Source organism: Pseudochaenichthys georgianus, chromosome 22 (genome assembly GCF_902827115.2).
Source record: "Pseudochaenichthys georgianus chromosome 22, fPseGeo1.2, whole genome shotgun sequence".
In the NCBI taxonomy this organism is placed as follows: Eukaryota; Metazoa; Chordata; class Actinopteri; order Perciformes; family Channichthyidae; genus Pseudochaenichthys; species Pseudochaenichthys georgianus.
In genome coordinates, this window is record NC_047524.1 from 7,700,256 (window position 1) to 7,726,231 (window position 25,976).

Sequence of the window (25,976 nt, forward strand, 5' to 3'; positions counted from 1 at the left end):
ACACACATAACTTGGCTTTTACTCACGCTGCGGTCAGACTGCAGCTAAGAGAGTTTCAGCTTACAAATTGTGCATGCAGCTAAACTGGTCGTGCATGCTTTGACATAAACAGATCTTTGTCATGGTTGCATTTTTATTATGTGATTTATTGATAATGAATTCTTTATAAAGGAACTCCACCTACATAGAGATTCCCAGCTATTGACAGGGTAATATTAGGTTCCCAGTTATAGAAGAAGATATATTTTAAAACCTGGATTAATAAACTAGGCAAGACAAGGCAAGTTTATGTTCATGACACATTTCAACAAAAGGTCATTTAAAAAGCTTTCCAAAAATCATTAACAACATTAAGATATATAGTGCAAAAGTAACACATTACCAAGCGACATTCACATAAAAACAGTCAGATGCAATGCAAGAATAAAAGTGACAGTGCGATATGAGTGGTTGTTTGATTTACTGAAGGCAGCTGCACACATAAAAGTCTTCAGCCTGGATTTAAAGTAGAATAGACTTCCTTTATTGTCATTGCACCAGGTAACACCAAATAAAAATAACAACAATCCTGATAGAAGTAGTGAGAGTTGCACTGGACCTATATATGGAGCATAAAGAAAGGGACTGATACCGGACAATACCCGGCATGCTGCAATACATTACAGCTCACTCCAGAGCAGGACCCCAAGTGTTTGGTCGGCATCCATTTTGGACATTGGTAGTGGGGGGGCGTTTGCTCCCTAAATAGCTCCCCGACGGAGAAATGACAGGACAGGTGGGGCAAGGTTACCACTGGCCTTGGAATAACAGAGTGCTGCCATAAACCAACAGATTAGCTAACCCTGCGCTGGCCTCCCCTTCGAGACGCCCCCCCCCCCCCCCCCCCCCACATGACACAAAAACAGCATCTTAGCAAGTAATGTTTGTCCATAATGGAATGCTTAACATATTTTCTGAACATTGCTAAAACAATATAAGTGTATTGATAATCAATTAAATAAAAGAAAAACGACAAAATACAGTTTTTACAATTTAAAGATGATGGACTTGTGAGAGAAATAGTTTACAGGCATTAAGATAATAGAGAGAATAATCAATAATAAGTACATTCATCAGCTTCAGCCCTATGTTATATAACTAGTGAATAACTGGCATCTTAGCAACTCACTTGATTCTGGTGCAGGGTCTTATTCTTGGTAGTATGCACTTCTTTCTAGAAAGTCTTTGAAGAGAGAGTTGCTCTTCCTGAGAAAGTTATTAGAGTTCACTTAAGGACATAATGACTATCAGCAAATAAAGTAAAAAATGAACATGAATGATAGCACTTGATAGCATGTTAGGACACACACACTCAGGAATGTCCCTGGCGCTGTGTGTCCTAAGATTAGGAGCCGCAGCAAACATGTCATTCATTGAAGACGTTCTGTCCGACAAATCAGTGCGGTGACATTTAGCTGCCAAGTCAACCCTCCTGTTTTATTCTGGACTTTTCTACTAAACATGTTTCCTTCATCTAATCGCCTTCCGCTTTCTACTTGCCTTGAAAGCATTTCCCTTTTTTCCTGGCATCTCCAGCATTCCTCGTGTTTACCAGGGGACGTTAAACTGGCACGCTGCCCGGCACCATGCGCTGCTCACACATTGTAAACCTATTAAATGACTTGTTTGTTATCGCAACGTCACCATCATTGTTTTTCATGAACAACACCCCCTGTGTTCTTAAGTGCATCTCTGTGCCTGATATCCGCTCAGGCTGGAGCTTTAATAGGAACACCATTTAACAAAGTGCTAATAGTGGGAAGGAAAAGGAAAGAATGAAGGATAGAAGAAGTACATTAAACTGCAGGGATTCCTCTCAGGTGCTCATTATATCTCACTCTATAAAACTAACCCTCCTCCGCGCTGTGTTCAGGTGCAACTACGGCTGGCAGGGTCCGCTGTGTGACGAATGCCTGCCGTACCCCGGCTGTGTGCACGGGACCTGCAACGAGCCCTGGCAGTGCACCTGCGAGAAGAACTGGGGGGGTCTGCTCTGTGACAAAGGTATTATTCAGCCGCCCAATAACTACGTATAACTATCTTTTGAATAACTATAAGTGCTGAGTCAGAGGCAACTTGCTTTGGATTATCAAGGAGGTTTCACTTATGATCTAAAAGGCCTTGATGGAGTTCATTATGGTATAACATTGATTTGGTTTGTAGATTTAAAATACTTTTCTAGTGTTTTATATACGCTAACTCTGAATGTTTCATAATTTATATCTTAGGTTTTCCAAAGCATGATGAAGGAATTTAGATCGTATTAAATTGTTTTGGAACTTTTCAGACGGACATTGGTTTCAATTATTTTCCATTTGCGTTGGTTGCATTGATGTAAAACATGTTCAAGATGTTATCCCTAAACAATAACTATAACAACATTAATGCAGGCTTCTTACTCACTGTGATAGATTTCAAAACTCATGCAACTTCCAAGTTCATTGAAAACACTACAGGATGATTTTCAAACTCATAAACTCAGAGCTATTGTGCTGTATTTTTTATTTCCAGTAAATGGGCTAAACCTGCACAGCGCTGTTTTACGCCACATGCCGTTAGTGGCATGAGGTAACCGTGTGATTGGTCAAGAGGCAGAAGTAGAAATTATGTTTTCCTGTAAATATGTTCTTACATTGGGTTCATGGTAACCCACAATCAGATGTTCTGGAAGAAAAAAAGTGAAATATAGCCTGAACGAACAATTGTGTGTAACTGTTAAAGAGCACAGAGCTGCAGAATGATGACATGTGCAACATTTAAACTATATTTAGATTATGTTTTTTCTTTTACATTTCCTTAGCTGTCAGATATCTCCTGCCCTAATTCTCCCTTTGTCAAGTTGCCTATTATTTGTTACCCAAGTGCTTCACATGGAGAAACACAGGAGGGTAAATTAAGTGGTTTTTTTCATCTAGATCTGAACTACTGTGGGACCAACCGGCCCTGTAAGAACGGAGGGACGTGTATGAACACAGAGCCCGATGAGTATAACTGCGCCTGTCCCGACGGCTACTCTGGCAAAAACTGCGAGATTGGTGAGACTATAAATCAAATGAACTAATTAACTAAAGTTTGTTTGCCATGTCACTTCCAAGGCAACGTTAGATATATCCAATTGAAGATTTACAAGCATTGCTAATTTGTTCTTAACTTTTCTCTGTAGCGGAGCATGCCTGTGTTTCCAACCCCTGTGCTAACGGAGGGACGTGCCATGAAGTCCCATCAGGCTTTGAGTGTCACTGTCCAGCAGGATGGTCCGGGCCCACCTGTGCTAAAGGTGAGGGGGCAATACAAAAATAAAATATGTTCTACAACATCTATTTACTTCTCTCCAATTACTGCTTGATCGGGTTTTTGATTCTTAATATTCTTTGTAAAGAGCTTTGTGTTTGGGATTCAACTAAGTCAAAGTATTTAAAATATCAGAGTCTAAGCTACAATTTTGGACATTATTAAGGTGATCAAAATGTATTTCTTGGAATTCAGGGCTTCAATTTCATTCTGATATTAGGGCATATATAAAGGTATTGACTAACAGCTTTTAAATAAGAAGTTTTTAAGTCAAAACATATTGGTACATTCTTTTTAAATAATGGGATTTTTATTTTTCCACCAGATTTAAATCCCTGGCAGGGTGTAGGGTAACGCCTTTATCTTTCAGTGGTTTTATGATGGATTTCTAAAGTTAGGAGAGGAACTAAACAGGATAATTTAGCAGCGACTTGCAGTGATTTTAAGAACTTCCAAACTATCTGATGAGTATGCAAACATAAATCAATATCACCAGTGGTAGCTGGTGTGTGACTTTTATAAATGATAATTGGCTTCAACATGAGTCTGGTTTATATTTCAGACACGGACGAATGTGCCTCCAGCCCTTGTGCTCAGGGCGGGACCTGCGTGGACATGGAGAACGGCTTTGAATGTCTCTGTCCTCAACAGTGGACGGGCAAGACCTGCCAGATAGGTACGTCTCACTGAGTGATTAATAAGATTAGCCTTTTATATTTTGAGTTACTCGTTAGTGTACATCTGATCATTGCTTAATGTCATTTTCTGTAATAAAGCCGATGTGTTCAGTGTGTGTTGCACGTAAAACGAATGCCCCATTTGCTTGCAGAGTTACAGCATATCTGGGTGTTTGTTTATGCCGCTGTGTCGTTTAACCAGTAGTATTACTGCAGGAGGGCCACTCATTTCAAATGGGAGTGTGTGTTTGTATATATGCACGCCCAATGGACACACTCACTGGGTATCATCTGCAACTCGAGCCAGGTGACTTGAGAAAAGCTAAAAATAACCTCCAGCCTGGCAACTGCTAGCCTTGGGACAAAATAAACGCTGGGGGGGGGGGGGGGGTTATATTTGGCTCCAGACTGGGCGTAACGGGGTTGTATCTACGGGGAGGCGACTCCCCGACATAGTGGAGCCCTAACCCCTCTAAACCTCACCCAGGAAACGCTTCATAACCTGTAAACACACGTGGGGAGCAACAGAAATGCTTTGGTTTGTGTTACAGGTTCTGTTGAGTGCTTCCCCCTTCAGAGAACAGGGTGGTACCTGGGAGCGGGATGAGGAGGAGGGGTAGTGGGAGCGGGCGAGGCTGGGTTTTTGGGAAGGGGTCGGGGTGTTTAGTTTCAGGCCGGCCAACAGGTGCCGCTTACCTCCTGGGAGCAGTATTAATGCACTGAGTCGGTTTATAGTGAGGCGGCAGGGCGGGTGCGGCGATGGCTGCCTCTGAAACTGACCACTTGGAATGCCGCAGGTTGGCCTTCAGGGAATGCTACAGAGAGACATTAACCCCAAAGGAGGGGTGAGGATAGAGCAGTGGGGCGCTCGGCACATGAAACCCAGTGAGACATAGAGTTCACCCTGTAAATGTTCTGGCCATTTTAGATGAAAAAGCCCTCGGGTAATCTGAGATACAGCAGACAGGCCACACCACACACAGGCTCGAATTTGCATATTAGACACTTGAAATGTTGCAAACTGTAAAAGCTATTGCATAATAATCATTTCTATTGCACAAGAAAATATGTTCTTCTGATGTCAGCTATTTTTTTAATGTAACTTCATTAAAGGTTATTGTTTTCCTCATGAGGAGGAAGAAGAGAACGCTTTCATTGAGCTGCAAAGAAAGTTATTATACCAATGCATAGTTTCAGTCAAATACCGTAAAGGCATTGCAGGCTCTTTCCAAAACAATCATTGAGCAGTTCTGGAAAGAAAAACATTATTTTTGAATTACTTCAAGACAGGAGGACATGTGTGAAATTTCCGTAAACCACACCTGTCAAAGTATTATTTTTGCATTGTATGGTATGTCGAAAGTCCTAACAATGATTTCAAAAACTGTGATTAATTCTTGATGAAAAATGAGGAGCAATTTTCCAACATTGAGCAACATTAAAGATGTGGTGTTAGTGAGGGGCGTCAAAAGAAGCTCCCCCTAAAAAAAGAAGCAGTTTGAAGTCAGAGTTCAGAGACCTACCTTCTCCTTCTGTAATTTTAGAGTGTTTTACAACATGAAGCTATGCTTGGTGACGGGGCTTATGAGCACGCTCTCAGCTCTTATTCATTCTCTCTGTGTCTCTAATCTCCATTTTGCAGACGTTAATGAGTGTGCGGGGAAGCCTTGCCTCAATGCTTACTCTTGCAAAAACTTGATTGGTGGATATCACTGTACCTGCTTTCGTGGATGGGTTGGCAAGAACTGTGAAATCAGTCAGTATTTATCCAGAAAATTATACGTCTTCAGCCTCTTTCCTCCTACCTGTAGCGCATTAGCAGGAGGCTAGTCTTCTTGGCTGGCTAGCTTCTGTAGCACTAGCTTCTTCTCACTTCTCATTCTCTCTGAAAAACAATCATGTTTCTGGATTTGTAGTTTTAGAGGCATATCATGTTATACTAGAGAGTAAAAGCTGAACACTATATATTTAACCAAAATAACTTTCTTATTTAGTCAGCATTGAACATAGTTCAATTGAACATGTTCCATAATGCATTGACAGAATGCTAATAGCCTTTTTCTAACAATGCTAGCAAAATTATCTAGTCTTACCCTTTTTATGCTAATTAGTAAAAAGCTAATTTGGCTCATAATGTGGACAAAAACAAATGTTTTATTAATGCTTATATATATCATATAAGCAGTAATAAAACATTTGATATATATATATATCATATAAGCAGTAATAAAACATTTGTTTTTGTCCACATTATGAGCCAAATTATCTTTTTACTAATTAGCATAAAAAGCCGTTGAAGAGCTATATATATATATATATATATAGCTCTTCAACGGCTACCAAAAACATAGCCTAACTCGTAGTTGAATGCTGATCTAGTATAGTAATGGCATTTTGATATAAAGCTTATGGTTAAAACCCACAGAATGTATTATTGTTGAACGCTAGCAAAACGTAGCTTTGTCTTGTTAAATTAGAAGTTGTAAGTTCTCATCAACCACAGAAACATGTTTTAATGCATCCCCATGGGGAAGTGCTAGTGCATTACAATGGGGTTAGTAAATGAGCTCTCTATTAATTCTCCTTTCTTTAGCTCTAAGGTGGCTGCTGATACCTGCCACACCCTGGCTTTACTCTTCCAAGCTATAAGACTTAACTGTTTGCTTTTTCCTGAATGATCTTTAAGAGAAAATCTTGAGGGGGTAGTTTTAACTTCTGCAGTGCATGTATGTTCTCGCTGCAACTCTTTACCTGCATCTGATATTTCCTCAGGCATGGATCACCTCACTTTGGTTGTGTCTTCCACTACTTCTTCTGTAGCAGCTGCATGTTTCAGAACCTATTGCATGTTCCTCCTTCCATTTGTCCAACTGAAACGTGATGTTTGTTTTCCTCTCAGATGTGAACAGCTGCCATGGTCAGTGTCAGAATGGAGGGACCTGCAAGGTGAGATTCACAAATGTCAAATGTGGAGTTTTTTATAGCGTTCAAAAACACTGTGGTCTTTGTTGAACTATGCTATATATAGTTTGTTATGTGACATAAGGCAGTAATGGGGTAAGAACAAGATTATAGATTGATCATCAAATAACCTGAACATAGAAGAATATCCTCAAGGGTAAAATGGTTTTGAAAGATTGTGCCATGTGACTTGCAATGCCTTAAAGGGATTTCCCTTTTTTAATATAGGTTTATAAGATGAGGGAATTGACAAGATGATTTTAAAGAATTGCAACAACATGTTGATCGATAATCGGTGTTAAAAAAAAGTAGTTAATTGATGTTTTGATTTAAAATGCCATATTATCACACTGGCATCGTTATGATTGACAAATTGAGTCATTGAGGTGTGTGGGCTTATTCTCAACTCTGTAATGCCATTTGTCAAATTCTAGCAACTGGGCAGAAATGTATTAATGTAATTGTTCTGGCTGTGATAGCTCCCAATATCCCCATATTTCTAAACTGGAAGAATGTTTGTGGATTTACATTTGCTGTTGCTTCAACCAAACAAGAACGTATTTCTTGAATGATATCTAATTTTTGAATCTGTGTACTTTTAATTATCTGCACCCGAGTGACATTTGGCAGCAGTGTTTGTTAACTTCTCATGTTATTTTTGTTTTTTAGAAGGTGGCCCGAGGCTACCTGTGTGTTTGCCAGACGGGGTTTGAGGGTCGGCACTGTGAGGTTCAGAGGAGCCGCTGTACCAGCAGTCCCTGTAGGAACGGAGGGCGCTGCCAGGCCCTGATCGACGGCTTCATGTGTGAATGCCCGCAGGGCTTCGCTGGTGCAACCTGTGAGGTGAGGACTAGATGCGGCTAGTGAAAAAACAGTTTTGTGCTTACAGCTATTTTTCCCTTGTTTGTGACAACACCTCTACCTTCCTGTTTCCCTCGGTAGGTGCAGAATGACCCCTGCAGCCCGAACCCCTGTCACAATAAGGCTCAGTGCCACAGTCTGGTGGGAGATTTCTACTGCAGCTGCCCCGACGATTACGAGGGCAAAACCTGCTCAGAGCGTAAGGACCACTGCAAGACCAACCGCTGTCAAGGTAATGCACCTGGAAAAGCCTTTATCCATCATTTCTAAATATATTTGTGTTAATAAAGCAAAAACGATTTGCCCTGCTGATCTTTTATATCACTTCTTTCACCCCAAGTGATTGACAGTTGCACAGTTGCTGTGGCAACAAATGACACCCAAAAGCGGGTGTGGCATATCTCCTCCAATGTGTGCGGTCCCCACGGACGCTGCATCAGCCTGCCTGCCGGGAACTTCAGCTGCTCCTGTGAGCCGGGCTTCACGGGCACCTACTGCCACGAGAGTGAGTCATTAATAGCTACACACACACACACACACACACACACACACACACACACACACACACACACACACACACACACACACACACACACACACACACACACACACACACACACACACACACACACACACACACACACACACACACACACACACTATATTTATCATCAGTTTCCATCACAGGGCACCACATGATTATTACGGTATATCCTACTCCGGTTTCAGTAATTATAACTCTTAGTTTACTTTATACAGATAAACAATAAACACAAAGCAAATCAAGAGGAAAACATATGCAGGAAAGGCTGGAAAGATGTTTTGCATCTGATTCCATTGCAGATTTCTGTTGGTACCATTACATAATGCTTTGTATGTTTGTGATACACAACAAACTCATCTATTTTCTCTTATTCTCAAAAAAGCTGTTAGTAGTGGGTATTATTTTATTTATATATATTTGAGTCTTATTTATCATTTGAACAAAATAACAGTTTTTCAGACAGCATGATTAAAAACTGAGCGCGCTGTGAACCTTAAATGACAAAACCCAACAAAATGCAAAAATTCGATTGATGCTTTTCAAAAATACAACAACGTAGCCAAATAATTGTTTTCATAATTTCACATGTGTAAATATCTGTCCTTTCTCCGCTTGCAGACATTAACGACTGTGCGTCCTCCCCCTGTAAGAACAGAGGCACTTGCATCGATGGGATCAACTCCTTCCAGTGCGTTTGCCCAAACGGCTGGGAGGGTAATCTATGTGACGTTGGTAAGTGTGTGTGTGAGTGTGTGTCTGTTAGTGTGAGAACTGGGTTTTTTGGGATTATGCAACAGTACAGGCATGTGAACGTTGGAAAAGAGCCTTGTTAAGTCATGCTGCCTGTGAGTCAAACACTGGGGGAAATGCCTCACTCGCCTCTAGCAGCAGAGGGACCATCAGCAGTCTGGGAAAAATATGGATGACGATTCAACCTAGTGTTTTTTGGCATGAAAGGAATCAGAAAAGTGTGGTAACTAAACCAGCTGAATGAATCTAAATACAGTGTAAATGGAGTTTGCAGATGACACCATCACGTACTTTCATTTTTAGAGATGGTCTACATGAGACCTATTTGTTTGTCAAAACTAGCCAAACTAATATAACTGTCAAGTTTTTAACAGGTTTATCTCATGCTTCAAGACACGAAGGATCTGTGTAATCCCGACACAATCATTATACGATCAATGACTCCAATAATCCCATTGCTCGACTTTGTTCCAGATGTGAATGAGTGCCACAGGAACCCCTGTCAGAACGGAGGCCGATGTGTGGATCTGCTCAACGACTTCTACTGCAACTGTGTGGACAACTGGAAGGGAAAGACCTGCCACTCCCGTAAGTCTTTTAAAATCAACAAGTACTGCTACTTCGCTAACATGTCTTCTTTTATATTTCTTTGTAAATGGTGTTATAAACAAATGAAGAAACATGTGTATGAAGTTTAAACAGGCATTTTAGCCCAATGGTGTGTTATGAAATAAAATAGCTGCTGTTTAGGAAAAAGGCAATTTAACTATCAAAGTACCGCAAAAGGGAAATGAAAGCCTGTGACACTGTTATGATGCATCTTTGTCCTCCGTACCATCTTCTCCAACATGTCAGGTCTCATAGTGTGACCTCAGTTTCTCCTTTCTGATGCATGATGGCGTCACCTGCTGCCGTGTGGGCTTGTTCTCTCCTCCCTGCCTCTGATCTCTACTATGAAGCTGAAGTAATCACTAATCATCACCCTGGCACCGATTTCAAAAGTGTGACATTTATACCCATGGTTTTCTTTAGGTGAGAGCCAGTGCGACTCCACCACCTGCAGTAATGGAGGGACGTGTTACGACCACGGAGACTCTTTCCTGTGTAGCTGTCCCTCAGGCTGGGGTGGCAGCACCTGCAATACAGGTAGGCATTCCGTGTTCTTGTCTCACTCTCATTATTATGTTATGGCTTTGCTAATGGTAGTGTACTAATAATATATGGTCCCGCAGAGTTGCGATCTGTGAGACCAAGTGAACACAGGCCAAAAGAGCAGCGCTCCCATTGTGAGGTGGGCAGAATGAAAAACAAATTCATAAACAGGATTTCAATGTTTTTGTGTTTTAGCCAAGAACAGCACATGTGACTCCCGTCCATGTGAGAACGGAGGGACATGTGTCGGAGGAGGAGGAGACGCCTTCACCTGCATCTGCAAGGACGGCTGGGAGGGAGCCACCTGTGCACAGAGTATGTCCCTTTTTAAAGAGGCCCTTTATGGCAGAATGAGAAAATAAAGAGCACAACATACAAATATGAAACATGAAAAAGTCCAAATTCGAGTCCATGGATGAATATTTCTATCCTTGACGAGTTCACCCGCATATCATTTTGTGCCAAGTTAGAGAACTTTCCAATACATGTTGTGGTTTCCCTGTCATTATTATTTATTGGATGCTGACACGAACATGCGTGTTTAACTTCTCAATGTAGCAGAAATACCTGAGAATATTCCTCTATGCGCTACAGCTTCTGTTTTCACAACCTCACATGCACCTTCAACTTGTAATTAAAACATGATCCAAGCCGGTTTTGGCTGGGATTGAAATGTTAAAGTAAACTGATTGTCATTCGGTCTCTCTTCTTTCTTTTGCAGATGTCAACGACTGCAATCCGCATCCATGGTAAGACTATTTCTTTTCATTGTTTTTTACGGCAGCTTTATCCCCACCTCAACTCCTGTCTAATGTAAATGAATGTAGGAACATCACCTGGCTTGGGTCTGGCTAAACTCTAACATTAAGAGATTTACTGTCTTGTTTTGGAAAAAGAATAGAGAGCATGTGAGCAAGTACCTATTTTCCCATCAACTCATACACATACTAACATTCTGATTATACGCTCCCAATTTTCCCTTCGACGATTAAAATGCGAAAAAAAGTCTCAAATCTTTGCTTTCCAAATTTGGGCAATGTCAATTTAAAATGACTTCTTTTCATATTCTTGAGGTTTGGGTAACGCAGCAACTTGCATTTTAAGAGCTTGTCATTTGTATTGGCGAGATAAAAATCACCAAGTGGAGAACTGCTGACTGCTTCTCTGGATCAGAGAGGCAAGCCAGGACAAAAGCCACCCTTTTCCTCCCCCATTTCTCTCCTCCTCACCCCCCTCTCCAATGACTGACAGGTGGATTAGTGGAGGTTTTGGTTCTTAAAGGAGGGGGTGTGAAGAGGAGCCCCTCTCACTATTCACCGGCTTCGACCTGGGGGTAGCTGTGAGGAGTGGAGGTGTTTGGGGGGGGGTCTCAGTATGTGGTCAGCAGGGATTTACATATGAAGTCTGGACATTGATCAGGGATCAGCTTCGGGCTGCTGACACTCAGAGTCTCTGCAGGAGAAAAGTCTGGTAGATGTTGTAGCTCAGGGGGAAGAACGTGAGACTAACTCCACCTGTTTCTGACCTCGGAGGCTTAATATGGCTTTACAGCCGCGTGTAGTGGTGTGGATGTTAATGTAGTACATTCTGGGTCAGTGTGGAGATGTTCACCAAAGAAAATAAATATCCAGTTTATTCACTTTCCTACGGAAGAGGATTAGTGTCTCACGTTAAAGAATGTTGGGAACCAAAAGTTAGTATTTTGAGATTTAACTGAAAAGGAGATCTACATTTATTCTTTTTCCTACAAACTGGTTATTTTTGTATACGTTTGTTTTTAAGGATTTAAAGCTGAAGTTATCATAGGGAAATGGGCCAAGAGCAAGTAACCTCTTTTATTAGATCATAGTTATAAAGCCAAGGGATATTATTTTGGTGAATTCTTAACATTGGTCCTCCCAAACCCCATCCCCTCAGGAAGCCTTTGCCTCCCGTCAGGTCATCATTGTAAATAAGAATTTGTTCTTAATTGATTTTCCTGGATAAATAAAGGTTCTACTACTACTACTACTACTACTACTACTACTACTACTACTACTACTACTACTACTACTACTACTACTACTACTACTACTACTACTACTACTACTACTACATATGGAACTTTTGACACATTTGCGATTCCTTGTGAACTCCTTTTAAGGGATTAGCTCAGAGACATAGTTACATTTAAGTGTTCAAAACGTGTCCGCAGGACTTTTGGTAAAAAATAAAATCTACTAAATGTCAAATATCAGTCGGCAGTGAGCTATCTTTTTATTTGAAGTGAATTCCAGGCAGACGTCAACACCACAATCAGTGTTTCCCTAGAAAGGACGTCAACTGATGGACTTGATTCAAAGTGTAGCGTAAGGCATGGAGCATGAGAGGCTTTCCCCCTCAGGGAAGCCATTAGAAGAAAGTAGAAGGAGTGTTGCTGTTTGAGCTCACTGTGAACCTCAGGTTTTGCAGCAGCGGTGAACTCATGTTTCTTTTGTTTCTTTCTGCAGCTACAACGGCGGCCTCTGCGTGGACGGTGTGAACTGGTTTCGCTGCGAGTGCGCCCCGGGATTCGCCGGACCGGACTGCCGCATCAGTGAGTCCCTGGGAACCGGAGGGGGCGTGTGCAGGGGTCAGGTGGGCGGGGGGTCAGAGGTGAAAGGCCGCGGCGGGGGAGCGTGAGCCGATTGTTTCAGGGCGGCAGATTAGGAAGCCTTTTAGGAAGACGGTCTTAACCTCTCCCCTCTGCGCTGAGCCCGGGTCAGAGCTGAGGTCCGTCAGACGGGTCAGTGCGCTCTCCCGCGGCCTTCTGGGAGAAATCTCTTCAGAAAGGCCTTTTCAGAGCCAGAGTGTCATCCAATTGATGCGTTTCAAACCAAACTGCAATAAACCCATTGTGCGAAGAAAGATCCTCTGAGTTCCATCACTCATTGAAGATATTTGAATATCACATTGAAATCTCTCAAAGCTCAGATTTTTCTCGGCTAAAGAGAAATACTTGAAGGAGATCAATGCATTAAGACCTGTGTGAATTGTAAAAGATAGGATATATAGGGACTAAGAACTCTTCCCCATCTTTTTCGCTCTGTTGTGGATCAGTCTTGAGTTTCTTCCTCATGATTCATCTGTACTCTGGACCTAACATCAAACGTAAATCAACGGATTCAACTGGACACTTTGCTTTTAGTGTATTGACGTTAAGGTCTCATAATCCTCTTTGTGCTGAATTTTTAAATCTGTTTTTTTTCTACAGACATCGATGAGTGTCAGTCGTCTCCTTGTGCCGAAGGTTCAACCTGCATGGATGAAATCAATGGATACCGCTGTGTCTGTCCTCCAGGATACGCTGGACCTCGCTGTCAGAAGTGTGAGTACCATGAGTCCCAATCACCCATTTATACTGTCTGGTAGATTTCCCGGAGTACCTTGGGTACATAGAGAAGAGGATTGACCACCGAGTCTCTTCCTTTTGTTCTGAAACTCTCCTCTGTCCTCTCCAGTCATCGGACTCGGGAAGTCGTGTCGTCATGCCGGTCTGCAGTTTCCCCACGGCAGCCGCTGGGATGAGGAGTGTAACGCCTGCCAGTGTGTCAACGGAAACGTGCACTGCTCCAAGGTAAGGCTCACAGCAAAGACTGTTTATTACCGAAGTGATAATGTTGTAATAAACCTTTTGAATGTGGTTATACAAACTAGCAATACACCCATAGATTGAGAGCAAACCATCCAGGGACGTTCCGCTATTCGCCAATCCTATCAAAAGATGATTTATCTGCATGGAGCACAAGCATGATGCTCAGTCAGGCAAACAAGTAAGCAATGTCATTGGAGATCGATGATCGGCGTTCATGTATAGTTACATTCAAAGCAAAAGGGGATCGATGTCCCGTCAGGCTGAAGAGTGGCAGGAAGCAGGCTCTCACTGGGATTTCCTTGGCTTTTCAGTGTTTTACATTTCAATGCAGCATCTACACTCTCCACTTTAACTTTAACAAACAGCAGCTATCTTTGACAATTGACGATAGCCTCATAAGCGTCATAAGTGCTTCCCACAGACGTACAGAATGGACTTGTAACAGATGTTTAAACCCAGTGAAAGCAGTGTCTGACTGACCGTGCTCCCCCAGGTGCGATGTGGCCGTCGGCCCTGCCTCCTCCAGAAGGCTCCTCCTCCTCCTCCTCCTCCTGCGGACTCAACCCCCCCGCCCTGCCCCGGCGGTCACGAGTGTGTGGAGCATCAGTTCCTCACCTGCTTCTCGCCACCCTGCCACCAGTGGGGTGTGTGTGCTACGCCCGACCCCCCGACACCCGTACACACAGAGTGCGAGCCCAACAGCGGTTACCTTGACAACAGCTGCGCTCGCATCACCCTCATCTTCAAGAAGGACAAAGTGCCGCAGGTAAGGAGCCGTCTGTTTGTTGGATACAGAAAAGTAAAGTTATGTAATATCTTGGAAGATCGGTTTTGGACTACGGGTCAGACTTAACAAGGGAATCGTGAGGAGGATTAGTCCATGCAATTTTTACATTTTATACCCCAAAATATGTATCAAATTATATTAAGTATGCTCGGTCATCAATAATGGCAAAATGCATGTATTAGCATTTACAAGTCATTCACACACCGTGTGCTCAGGGGGACTAACATTTACACTCATTCACACACTGGTGGCCATGAAGCAGTTTGGGGTTCAGTACAGTACAGTACAGTATGCTGGGAATCAAACCACTGACCTTCTGATTGCAATACGACCTCTCAAAGCCAGAGCTGCCATATAACATTAAAGACATAGCGCTTTGTGCATGGAAACACTTTGGCGAGTTCTCAATGAGAGAAAAGTCTGAAGAGACAGTTGCGAAACCACAAACGCGCCTACAATCCAATCAAGTCATTTTTCATCCATGTTGATGTGTCATGTCATAACAACACATTTGAAATCATTCTCCCACCCTGCATTGTTAACATTTGATAATTGCTGGATTGGTAGAAAATGTGATATGTTCTTGTTTGAATCTGCAACCACAAACACACACGTGTCATTCCTCGTTCAGACGAGAGCCTATTTCTGACTCCGTTGACAGATTGTCTCGTTTTATAAATCCACACATCATCAAACCCTACCATGTAACTCCTCCATGAAGATATTGATGTTTGGAGGCTGAGAAAACAAATCATTAAGAGAAGAGAAGTCTGTTAAGCTGCAGCTTTGTATCAGATTTGGATCCTGGATCTCCTTTGTTGTTGGAGAATACAAAAAGGGGCCAATTTGTGGAGGGAATAGACTTGAAATGCAGCACGAGAGAAAGTCCATCCACTTCCAGTTAAAGTGGCAGATGTGCTCTTCCATGAATGGATCCTCTCTCTTGTTAGTCAACATGGTGTTTTTGTTGTTTACTACTCTATCACGAAACGTTCAATGGCGTCCCTGCAGGTCTGAATGAAGTTTTATGAATGGAAATGAATCGGTTCCTCTGAAGAGATACTGATCTGAGATCTGAGCCACAGTCTCCCCGGGGAGGACATTATAAACGTCTGCATCTGAAACAGACTTAGGAGGAATTAGAAGCGGATTGTTCCTCGCCAGCAGCGCAGATACTAATCTCTCTCTCTCTGTGTGTGTGTGTGTGTGTGTGTGTGTGTGTGTGTGTGTGTGTGTGTGTGTGTGTGTGTGTGTGTGTGTGTGTGTGTGTGTGTGTGTGTGTGTGTGTGTGTGTGTGTGTGTGTGTGTGTGTGTGTGTGTGTGTGTGTGTGTGTGTGTGTGTGTGTGTGTGTGTGTGTGTGTGTGTGTGTGTGTGTGGCGCAGGGCACCACTGTAGAGAACATCTGCTCGGAGCTGAGGTACCTCCCGGTCACTCAGACGCTGGCGGAGGAGCGGGCGCTGCTCATCCTCTGTGACCTGTCCTACTCCAACAGCGACGCCGTGGAGGTCGCAATGGTGACTATTACACACACACACACACACACACACACACACACACACACACACACACACACACACACACACACACACACACACACACACACACACACACACACACACACACACACACACACACACACACACACACACACACACACACACACACACACACACACACACACACACACACACCTGCCCACACACACATTGACATAGGGTATTGCATGCATGGTCCATGATCTTTCTGGGTTTCATGTACATTTCATAAGTGATATAAAGTCTACAATTTGCAACCTTGAAAAAAAGAAACACTATTACTAATTTTAACGATATTACTTAAAGATGAACTTAATATAGTTTTGCCGACCTTTACATAAAACAGAATCTTTATTTGTTCTTGTTTGTCCTCCACATTCCACTCTGGCATCAGGACGGATGCTAATTACAATGTGCCTTGGAAATAGCATTAGCTGCTAGCTTAAGGCAACACGTTGAGCCCTCCTCGCTGTAACATCTTTACCTTCATCAAGAGCATCGTTTCTGGTGTCTTACAACGCTGGGCTTATTTTCATAGTTCCCATTTTCAACACAGATTAGAAGCTGCCTGTCACTTTCCCTCTTTTCTTCTCCCACCTCCAATCACACTTTATTTGTCACTGCAAATTGCTTCCAGAGGATTCCAGTAAAAACCAAAGCTTTTCTACTTCTGAATCGGTCTTCTTTGTTAAAGAAACAAGAAACAAGAAAGGAAGAGACAGAAAGAGGGAGAGGCGTTTGAAGCTTTCTAAACACATCTGGATGATATTTAGCGATTCTGTTGGGACACCTTGCTGATCTTCGTCTCTCTCTTCTTCTTCGGTTTTCTGTTTCTCCTTACCTTTTTCTCTGGTGCTGTCTTTTCTACTCCTCTTTCTTTCTCCTCCCTTATTCTTCCTCGCTCGGCCACCCATACTCGGGGGGGGGGGGGGGGGGAATCAGTCACCTCGGGGCTCTAAGCTTTTAATGGATGGGATTAGCTCTCGCTCCTCTGATGTTTGCAGGCCTGCTTTGAGCGACAGATACAGGAAAAGGAGTGGCCAACCTGACATCCACCCAAACCCCACAACAAGGCTTTCATATAATAAGAAAAAACCTCACTCCCACTCGCTGCCGACTCGTGTTGCAGCAAAATGTCAGCCCTCCTTTCAAAGTGTGGAGGAAATCTCATTTTGGTCGATGCATTCTCTTCTAAAGGCTCTCCGTGTGCTTGTAAGCGCCTGAGATGCTCTGCTGCAAAGCCTTGAGTGCTTCAATATGTCTTCAGTGTGTGGGGGGGGGGGAATGAGGAGCTTTTTCATTATTCAGGTTGTCACAATGTTCTTTAACAAGGCTTGATACAGATGTATGAGCTTTTAAGTCTTCAAAGTTCACTGAAGATTTTAAATGAAAGTTAATCAAATGAAAGTCTGGTTCATCAAATCAAATGACAAACACACTTGAATCATTAAGTGTCTTAGAAAAAGTAGGTGTGTGTATACAAGCTCCAATGTTGTCCGAAAATGAGTAAAAACACTTTGCACTCTGGGACATTTTCCCTCTTTACCGTAATCACACCATAGCAAATATTTCAATGCTAATGAAATCCCTGTGAGTAGTATCATTATATGTAAGTATGTAACTCAATCCCATATACAATGCCCTGCTGCATCAAATACACACTTGAGCAACATATGTGGATTAATCTGCCGCTGAAAATAGTCCCAAACAAATAAATAAAATGTTCAGTAAAAAAGTAGTAGCCAGCTAATTTTTGCTTTTTTTATGCTAATATGATACAGTGTACAAATAATACAAAAATATCTATGTAAGTATCAAAGTATCCAATGCGAACCTTTAGTTAATGATCATTTTGATCCTCAGTGCTACTCACACAGTCGGCAGTATAGTAGGATACTCAGCGTGATGTGGCCTGTCAATCACTCAGGGGGCGGGCCTAGAGGTGTGTGAATGAGCTGCGGATTTTCTCAGGAGAAGAAAAGAGGAGTGTTTGTCCCCGGCCGAGCGGGAGCACAGCTGGCCTGTTCTCTATTGTTTGTCCTAATTGAACTGCACAGCATACAGCTAATCCCCCTCTGCCCCCCACCTCCTGCCTGCTCTCACCCTCAGCACCTTATTAGGCAATTAACTCCACCCTCTGTGGTCTCAGCGGGGGGGGGGTCCGTAGCCTGCCAGATGTTAGGATGGGAATCTCTTTTATTCTGACGGATGAATGTGTGTTTCTCCTTCTCTCTCTCTCTCTTGCTGTTCTCCATAACCTCAAGCAACTGACCATTTGGCAAATAGGCTTTCTTTTTCTTTCCCTTCTGCACTGAATCTGTGCTGTCAGCTGATCAATCTGTGCTGTCAGTTTCTTCACTGAACCTAGTCCCTTTGCCATTTTCAACCACCAATACCCAGTGATGTACCTGAACGCGTTCAATGAACGATCGTTCATGAACGCGTTCATATTTTGGGCGAACGTGAACTGAACGTACTGTATTTCCGCTAGATAAACGTAATTAAGAACGCGTTCATTCTCAGCGCTGTATAACGGCGTTCAAAAGTGCGTTCATTCTCAGCACTGTATTATAACGGCGTTCAAAAGTGTGCCAGATTTCATATGCCTTTCAGCCGAAAACCCAGTTAAAACTAGGCTTCAAAATAATGCGGAAAACCACCCAATCTGGCAACAGCAAGCTGCCTGTGACGCGTACGCGCCTGTCACCCCTGGCTGTCGCACTAAAATATAAATATACTAAATATATCAGACTCCTCACAACAAACAATGTGGAACCGCGGAACCGGCGAGCATTGAATGAATGAATGAATTAGTATGGACGAAGCCGAGAGCAGCTGCAGCAGCACTCGCTCAGAGTGAGACTCTACGGCAGGGGTGGGGAACCTCCGGCCTCCGGTCGTATACGGCCCGCGAGACAATTTGGTACGGCCCTCGAGGTAATTTATAAACACACGCAAAAAATAAAAAAATGAAAGAAATCTAGACCGCAAAAAAATTAAACAAGCGAGTGCCTGTTTTTCCTGGCCACGGTCAGGGTCCTTGAACACAACACGAGCCTAACGTGTCATCACGTGGTATATGTCTCGACTGACAGGGGTGCAGTTCTGACGGAGAGCACCAGAACGCCGCTCCAGCACTTCAGAAATGGCAGTACCGATAAGTCCATACACATGCCGCAGTTTCTGCGTGTCTGTGTCTTTAGTTGAAAGCCCAGTGGCGATCTGCTCATCTGTCACACTGATCAGACAGTCAATAACTGTGTTGTTATCATTAGCATCTGGTTAGCTAGCTATGCTAACGAATATAAGAAGCTTTGTCTACAACCAGTGAGGTAAAGGCACATCTTTATAGGATCATTATAGTTATAAAAAAAATAAGAGAATAAAGTAAACGGGTATAAAATACTATATGACAGTTATTAATAAAGAAGAATACAGTTTGAAAGGGGAGTGATTTGTCAAATATCCATAAATTAAAAGAAAATCTGCTTACAGTTGTGTTTGGGTGTTGAGAGATGTGTCCATATATCTCCTAATGTTGCTCTCAAAGTGCAACAAATCTTCCCAGGGGAGCATGCCCCCCGGACCCCCCTAGAGGAGGTTAGCCCCCCCCCCCCACTTAAATCATGTTCACATGGATAGGAAACTAAATACATTTGCACACATCTTGTGTCCATATCTTTCTGTTTTGGTGGTCACGCCACACCGTGCACGTGCATGCATGCGCGAGTCATGGTGAGATATCTGGATTAAGAGGTTGCTTTTTCTTTGCACAGAATGAAATGAATGGGCTGTGATTTTAGTTTTTTTAAGCAGAGGTCAATAACTTGTACGGCCCTCTGAGGATATTGTAAACATTGAAATGGCCCATTAACATCGTACAGGAGACAAATAATAGCTCGCAGCAACGTATTGAAAAAAGAACTATGAACTATAAATTAGTTCATTTTTGAAACCATGAACTTTAGTTCAACATTTTGAATTATGAACTATGAACTGAACTAGTTCATTTTAAAATGTGTGAACTGTGAACTGAACTAGTTCATGTAGAAAGTGAACTTTCCCAACACTGCCAATACCTACCAATCGCCTTTTTTTTTATTATTGCTAAATGTTCTTTTTAAGTAACCACACAGTTTTAGGGCAACATGTGGCACACTGTAACAACCTATCAGATGCTCCAGACTAACTGAAAACAAGCAGTGTATCAGAGAGAAAGGACAAAACCAGCAAATGAACATTGCCTACATATTCTCCCAGAAATGTGAAAACAGCTTTTTTTTTACCATGTGGAATGCAGTGCAACACAAATTGATTCCTGACCTCCATCTTGTTATCTTTCTGTCTCTGCAGTCCTTTGAGCAGGACGGCCGGTCCAGTGACGCTGATCGTGGACAGATCCAGAAGGCAGCCAGCTCCATCATCAGCGCCCTCTCCAAACGCCACAACAGCACCGTCATGATGGCAGTGGTGGAGGTCAAGGTGGAGATGCCGGTGGAGCCTCCGCCTGTTGGTGAGTCACACATCCCTGATTTATATATGAAGATTATTTAAATAAAAAAGGTAAACGTATAATGCTAATTTCCAGGTTCATATTTGTATTTTGTGCCTCTACTGCACATGTGTCAAACTCAAGGCCCGGGGGCCAAATCAGGCCCTTGGTGGATTTAATTTCGGCCCGCAGGATAATTTCTAATCACCATTAGATCTGGCCCTCCGGTATATTGCACGCACACCTTCACTCCATCCTGAGGGTCTCCTCAGCTCAGAGCCTGAGCCCAAACATTGATGAACTTGCACCCAAGATGAGATGCCAAGTATCTGGCTTGAACTAGCATCACAGAGCAGCACACTGAGTTTAATGGATGTTTCCTTCTGCACTTTTTTTCTTGAGACAACAGGGCATGTTTGTTTTTTTCTTTGAGGGAAATTAGTTTTGTTGAAGCTGTTGTTGGCCTGTGGAAAAATGTAATCCTAAGAAATGACTCGGGAAAAGCTGCAGATAGAGCCATAAGAAATGAATGCAACTGATTATTTAATGTTGTTTTTACAGGCAATAATTTAAGCTTTGTTAGTTCCAGGTTTAATATGTGCAATAAGTTCATTTCAATACGTTTTGCAATAAACATTGAACCAGTCCGGCCCTCAACTAGTACCCATTTTTATATTTTTGGCCCACTGTGTGTTTGAGTTTGACACCCCTGATCTACTGTCACGTGTTTACATCCTTTAATGTTCAAACAGCTCTTTATTTATCTCATACTGCCTGTGCTGCAGCACCTCTTTTCACCCTCTGTCTGAAACCAGAGCCTAGTCTGCTCTGATTGGTTAGCTAGACGGCTCTGTTGTGATTGGTCAACCGCTTAGAGATGTCCCGCCTCTTTGTCTATCACGTACAATGTGTTGGAGCTCTAGCCAATAAAAGCCAAGTGTTACATACTGATGTCACTATGTGCCAGAAGTAAACAGATAAGTCGAATGGAGGCGTCTCAGAAACTCCCTCTGTGGGGAACACAGGGATTTTAGCCTTTGCAGACCATTAACATGCACACAAACCTATAGAACACACGAGAGCAAAGGGAAACCCCCAAATCACAATAGGGCCTCTTTAATACTTTGCAGAGCGGGTGGAGGGTTCTTGGTGTAAATGCAATTTGTTTGCATGTGTTCAAGCCTGTTGAAGACAAACAGGGTCAAGTACTCTTTATTTCCTACAGAGAAATATTCTTCTAACGTGTCCTTTGACCTCGTCCTGCAGGTTATCTGGTCCCGGTGCTGTGCGTGGTCTTCAGCCTCCTCTGGATCTTCTGCATCGTTGTTTGCGTTTGGTGGACGCGCAAGAGGAAGAAAGAGCGCGAGAGAGCGTCCCGATCCGAGGACGCGACGGTCAACAACCGGCTGGAGCCGCCGCGGAGCAGCGCCCCCAAGGACAACCGCGACAAAGACATTCAGTACGAATGCAAGAAACTGATGGGCCCGTGCGACGGGGCCGAGGGCGAGGAGGAAGGGGAGCAGGAGGGGGAGCAGGAGGAAGACGAGGAGCTGGGCATGGGGGAGAAGTGTCCGGCTCTAAAATGCCCCACAGCGGGGGCGCAGGACAAGGGGCTGATGGGTAAGGGAGGGGTCGTCTGCACGTCTCGCAGCGCTCCGGTCAAGGCGCCGCACCGGACAGTGTACAGCCCCAAAGACAACCGCTGTAAAAACCTGAACGCAGCACAGCTCAGCGAGGACATTAAAGACCACTACGTATGAACACCAGGACACACTGCAATGTCTTCAGAGACTTTTAGACTCTTAAAAGCACCAAAAGTGAAGATTACAGATGTTTACTTTTGTATTTTTGTTTGTCACATCTTATTTAACTCATTTGTCTGCCGCACGGAGGCTTATTTTACCAAAAAACAAACCAAAAAAATACAGAAAAACCATCAAAAATAAACACCACAGCTTCTTCTGGATTGCGTCACCGCTGCGTTGGAATCAAGGAGCATTTTATTTTCACAGCACCTGATTTTGTTTGTTTGTTGAAAAACTGTTTTCCACTCATCAGACGTGACGCTTCCCTTTTTCTTTGGTTTAAACCTCGGAGATTTAACAGACCGTCGGCTGGCAGCTAACATTATTTTAATGTTTGGTGCTTTCGGCTCCTGTCTGCCTTAGCCCACACCTGCGGGCCTTTTCTACACTGTCTTCATATCATTGTCTTTTTATAAAACAAAACTAAGAAAAAAAAGATTTTATATACTTTTAAGTCCTTGAAAGTTGGCACAGAGAATCCACTGTATCAAACCTGGCATGAGCATTTCTTTGTTTACATTCATAAACATATTTTCCATTTCCTGTTAACACTTCTTACGTATATCCTTTTTAATAATGATGTCATTGCCTTCTGCCGGTCTCCATGATTTTTCAGTATTTGCTTTGGTAGAAAAGTGCCTTCAGCCCCATTTGTTTTCTTCTTTTCTCCCCTCCTATCCAGTAGATGTTATGCAGAATTTAAATACATATAAAGGGAAAGATGTCCTAGTTACAACTCTCTAACGCAGTCAAAGTTATTTTCTTTGCGATGTACATATGTAAATATGAAGAAATGGCTGTGTATATTTGAATTCAGTAACTTAAGTGATGCTTTGTATCATAGTTCTTCTAACTTTTTTTTTTTTCCGTGGTTGTTTTTTTAATGATGTCATTCCGTTTCTGAGTGTCTGTTGACTCTACGAAAGGTTTTATACAGATTTTCGGACCGTGTCCAGGGTCCCGTTGAGCATCAGTCTGAAAAGAAAACAGATCGTGATTGTCTGTCTCTGTGTTATGGTTATTTGTTACAGCTGTTGAGAACACAAGTACAGAGTTTGTTAAGCGTGTCACTATCAATGTGAGAGGTTGTCAGGATCTGAGTGGGGTTCACTAAAGAGCTGATAAAGCTCGGTGTCAGTCAACTTTTGGAAACTCCTTTCAATTCATTAGAAACTTGTTTTAACCCCTTAAATCAGAATTCCCCTTAAACTGCAGGATCCACTTTTCTATTTCTTCATCATCCTTACAACTACAAATGTCTTATGGGCCACCCTTCATGCAATAATCCACCTCTTTAAACCATTTCATTCTTATTAAACCGTCAGAAAGTCATATAAATGTCACTAATTTCAACGTTTTTTCAAACGGTCAAAAAATGATGCTTTAGCTGCTACCACTGAGATTTCTTTGGAAAATACTGTTGGTCTTTTCCACATTTCAAGCTATGTTCACATCCTATGACTGTGTGTAAATAATTATTAACACACTGTTCAAAGCAACAACCAGACCCAGCTGCAGCCAACAGGCCAAATTTCACGTTCCCTTTTAACTATTTTTATTTTAAAATGAAGAACGCTAACGGCCTTTCCAAAAGGGTAGAATATCAATCATTTCTTTGGCTTTGAAATTATGCTTAATTGCAGAAATGGAACTGGTTTGTTTCTGCACTTTTTTGTCCAAATCTACGATGTAAAGACACTAGCTTTGTCCAAAATGACTCCCTCCTTTAATTATTTTGACACCAACTGTTCCATAGTGATATATTGAACACATTTCAGACACGTTTTTTGATTTTGTGTGAAGCGGTTCTTTTTTTCAAGAGACACATTTAACACCCATTTAAAGCTTAGAGCACTGCTTCAAGTCGCCTATTTCATTTCATGTTTCCATTTTAGGACTCCAAATGGCACAAGAACACTAAAGTAGCCCTGTGCAGGAGATTCAGGTCTTAAACCGGCGCTGATGCATCTGATTTCTATTTCCAATCCACTCTTACGGGTCACAGGGTCCACACAACGTAAAAGCACTGCTGCCAGTCTCTCTTCTTAAGCCTGCTCGTACTTCAGTTATAAATTCACTATTTTACAGTCTGTTGACAGTGGAGATGCCACGCAGGGCAGCGGGGTGTTTATTGAGTATGAAAACCCTTGTTGTGCCGCGCCCCCCCACCCCTACTTAAGTGCCCTATTGCACGACACTGAACCCTCATCACTGACAAATCAGAAGGTGTGAGGTTTTGAATGGACTCGCAGTGGATGAGTGTGAATCCTTAATGTTACTCCCTGTTAAGCCCCGCCTCTCCTTCTGTTTGTATTATGGTTTAATGAAGGGAACAAGTTGTGTTGTTGTTGATGTTGACTGTTGTGCTTGTCGTCCTATGTTTGTAAAGAGTCTGTTTCTGCACTAAGAACACACAGGAGAAGAGAAACTTAAAAATTAAAATAAGTCAAATGTCACTATATTATGTTTTATGATTTTGTTACAAATCTGATGCAAATCACGTAAAACCCAAATTCATTTTCTGTTGGTAAATCTTCTGAATGGGCAGAACATTGTAATTATTTTGTACAAAATTTGGTAAAAGTCTTGGTTTGTTAGTGGAATTTTTTTTTTGTTTGTTCTTAGAACAACCCTATTATTTATTAAAGTATTTTATACCAAGTTCATTTAGCTTTGTCTCGTTTTTTCTGTTAACATATTTGAGAACAATGTTTCTTTAACAACTGACCCTTCACAAAGCCCGCCCCCTTAGTTACTGTTGCTATTCCGACCAAGATTTCTCTAGAACTTTGTATGCCATTGCCGATGACAATGATAACTGGCAGATTTATCTTTATAAATGTGTGACCACCTTTTTCCTACAAAGATGGTCACATTTAAGCTAGTTTTCTAGTACGCTATAGCCAGTTAGCCCGCTAGATGATTACAATTATGTCCACAATGTGTTGGAAAACTCCAGCTGACTTGAAAGAAAATCAAAACCCAGGAAAAATGTGATTGTTACATATACATGATATAACTCAGCATGCTTTTAGAAAATAAAAAAGGAAACATTGTAATTTAGATGAACAAGTATGGCTAAGATTAGTTAATGTTCATTTGTAGTGTCACAACATATTACTTTTACATTAGAGAAGGTTTTTAGGATTATCTAATAAGGCTGGCAACGTCCTGTCAGATGTAATAAAGAGCAGAGAAGATAACTTTGAAGTGTTTGATTTAAGAAATGTTTGTTCACAAAAATCACTCGTTATTTCAGAGGCTTTGGATTTGAAATGAGATATCCAGCTTTTGTAAAAAATGTAAAAAGTCTCATTAGTATTTGATCATAATGTATTTTTTGTATTTTAAGATGGAGATGTATCTGTTTGAAAATGTAGTCTTAACACTCTTTACACTCTCTAAAAGCCCCTCCACCACCTCTCTGCCTCCCGCCTCGTTTAGTGGCAGTCCAATGAGGTGAGTCCT

General features: G+C 42.2%; 1 protein-coding gene across 2 annotated transcripts in view; it reads left to right on the top strand.

The window, feature by feature from the left end:
- The window catches only part of LOC117467870 (protein jagged-2-like), a 53,591-nt gene extending 28,417 nt beyond the window's left edge, over window positions 1-25,174 (top strand). The window contains exons 6-26 of one of the 2 annotated variants that reach the window (XM_034111761.2): window positions 1,913-2,043; window positions 2,955-3,074; window positions 3,203-3,316; window positions 3,893-4,006; window positions 5,650-5,763; window positions 6,907-6,953; window positions 7,638-7,811; window positions 7,911-8,061; window positions 8,170-8,334; window positions 8,992-9,105; window positions 9,598-9,711; window positions 10,156-10,269; window positions 10,471-10,590; window positions 10,997-11,024; window positions 12,765-12,850; window positions 13,508-13,621; window positions 13,755-13,870; window positions 14,382-14,654; window positions 16,059-16,190; window positions 20,565-20,724; window positions 21,970-25,174. In XM_034111761.2, the coding sequence (XP_033967652.1) occupies window positions 1,913-2,043; window positions 2,955-3,074; window positions 3,203-3,316; window positions 3,893-4,006; window positions 5,650-5,763; window positions 6,907-6,953; window positions 7,638-7,811; window positions 7,911-8,061; window positions 8,170-8,334; window positions 8,992-9,105; window positions 9,598-9,711; window positions 10,156-10,269; window positions 10,471-10,590; window positions 10,997-11,024; window positions 12,765-12,850; window positions 13,508-13,621; window positions 13,755-13,870; window positions 14,382-14,654; window positions 16,059-16,190; window positions 20,565-20,724; window positions 21,970-22,463 (2,995 nt within the window). In that variant the 3' untranslated portion in view covers window positions 22,464-25,174. The remainder of the gene's footprint in view (window positions 1-1,912; window positions 2,044-2,954; window positions 3,075-3,202; window positions 3,317-3,892; window positions 4,007-5,649; window positions 5,764-6,906; window positions 6,954-7,637; window positions 7,812-7,910; window positions 8,062-8,169; window positions 8,335-8,991; window positions 9,106-9,597; window positions 9,712-10,155; window positions 10,270-10,470; window positions 10,591-10,996; window positions 11,025-12,764; window positions 12,851-13,507; window positions 13,622-13,754; window positions 13,871-14,381; window positions 14,655-16,058; window positions 16,191-20,564; window positions 20,725-21,969) is intronic. The other variant, XM_034111762.2, reaches the window with a different exon arrangement.
- Window positions 25,175-25,976: the final 802 nt, after the last annotated feature.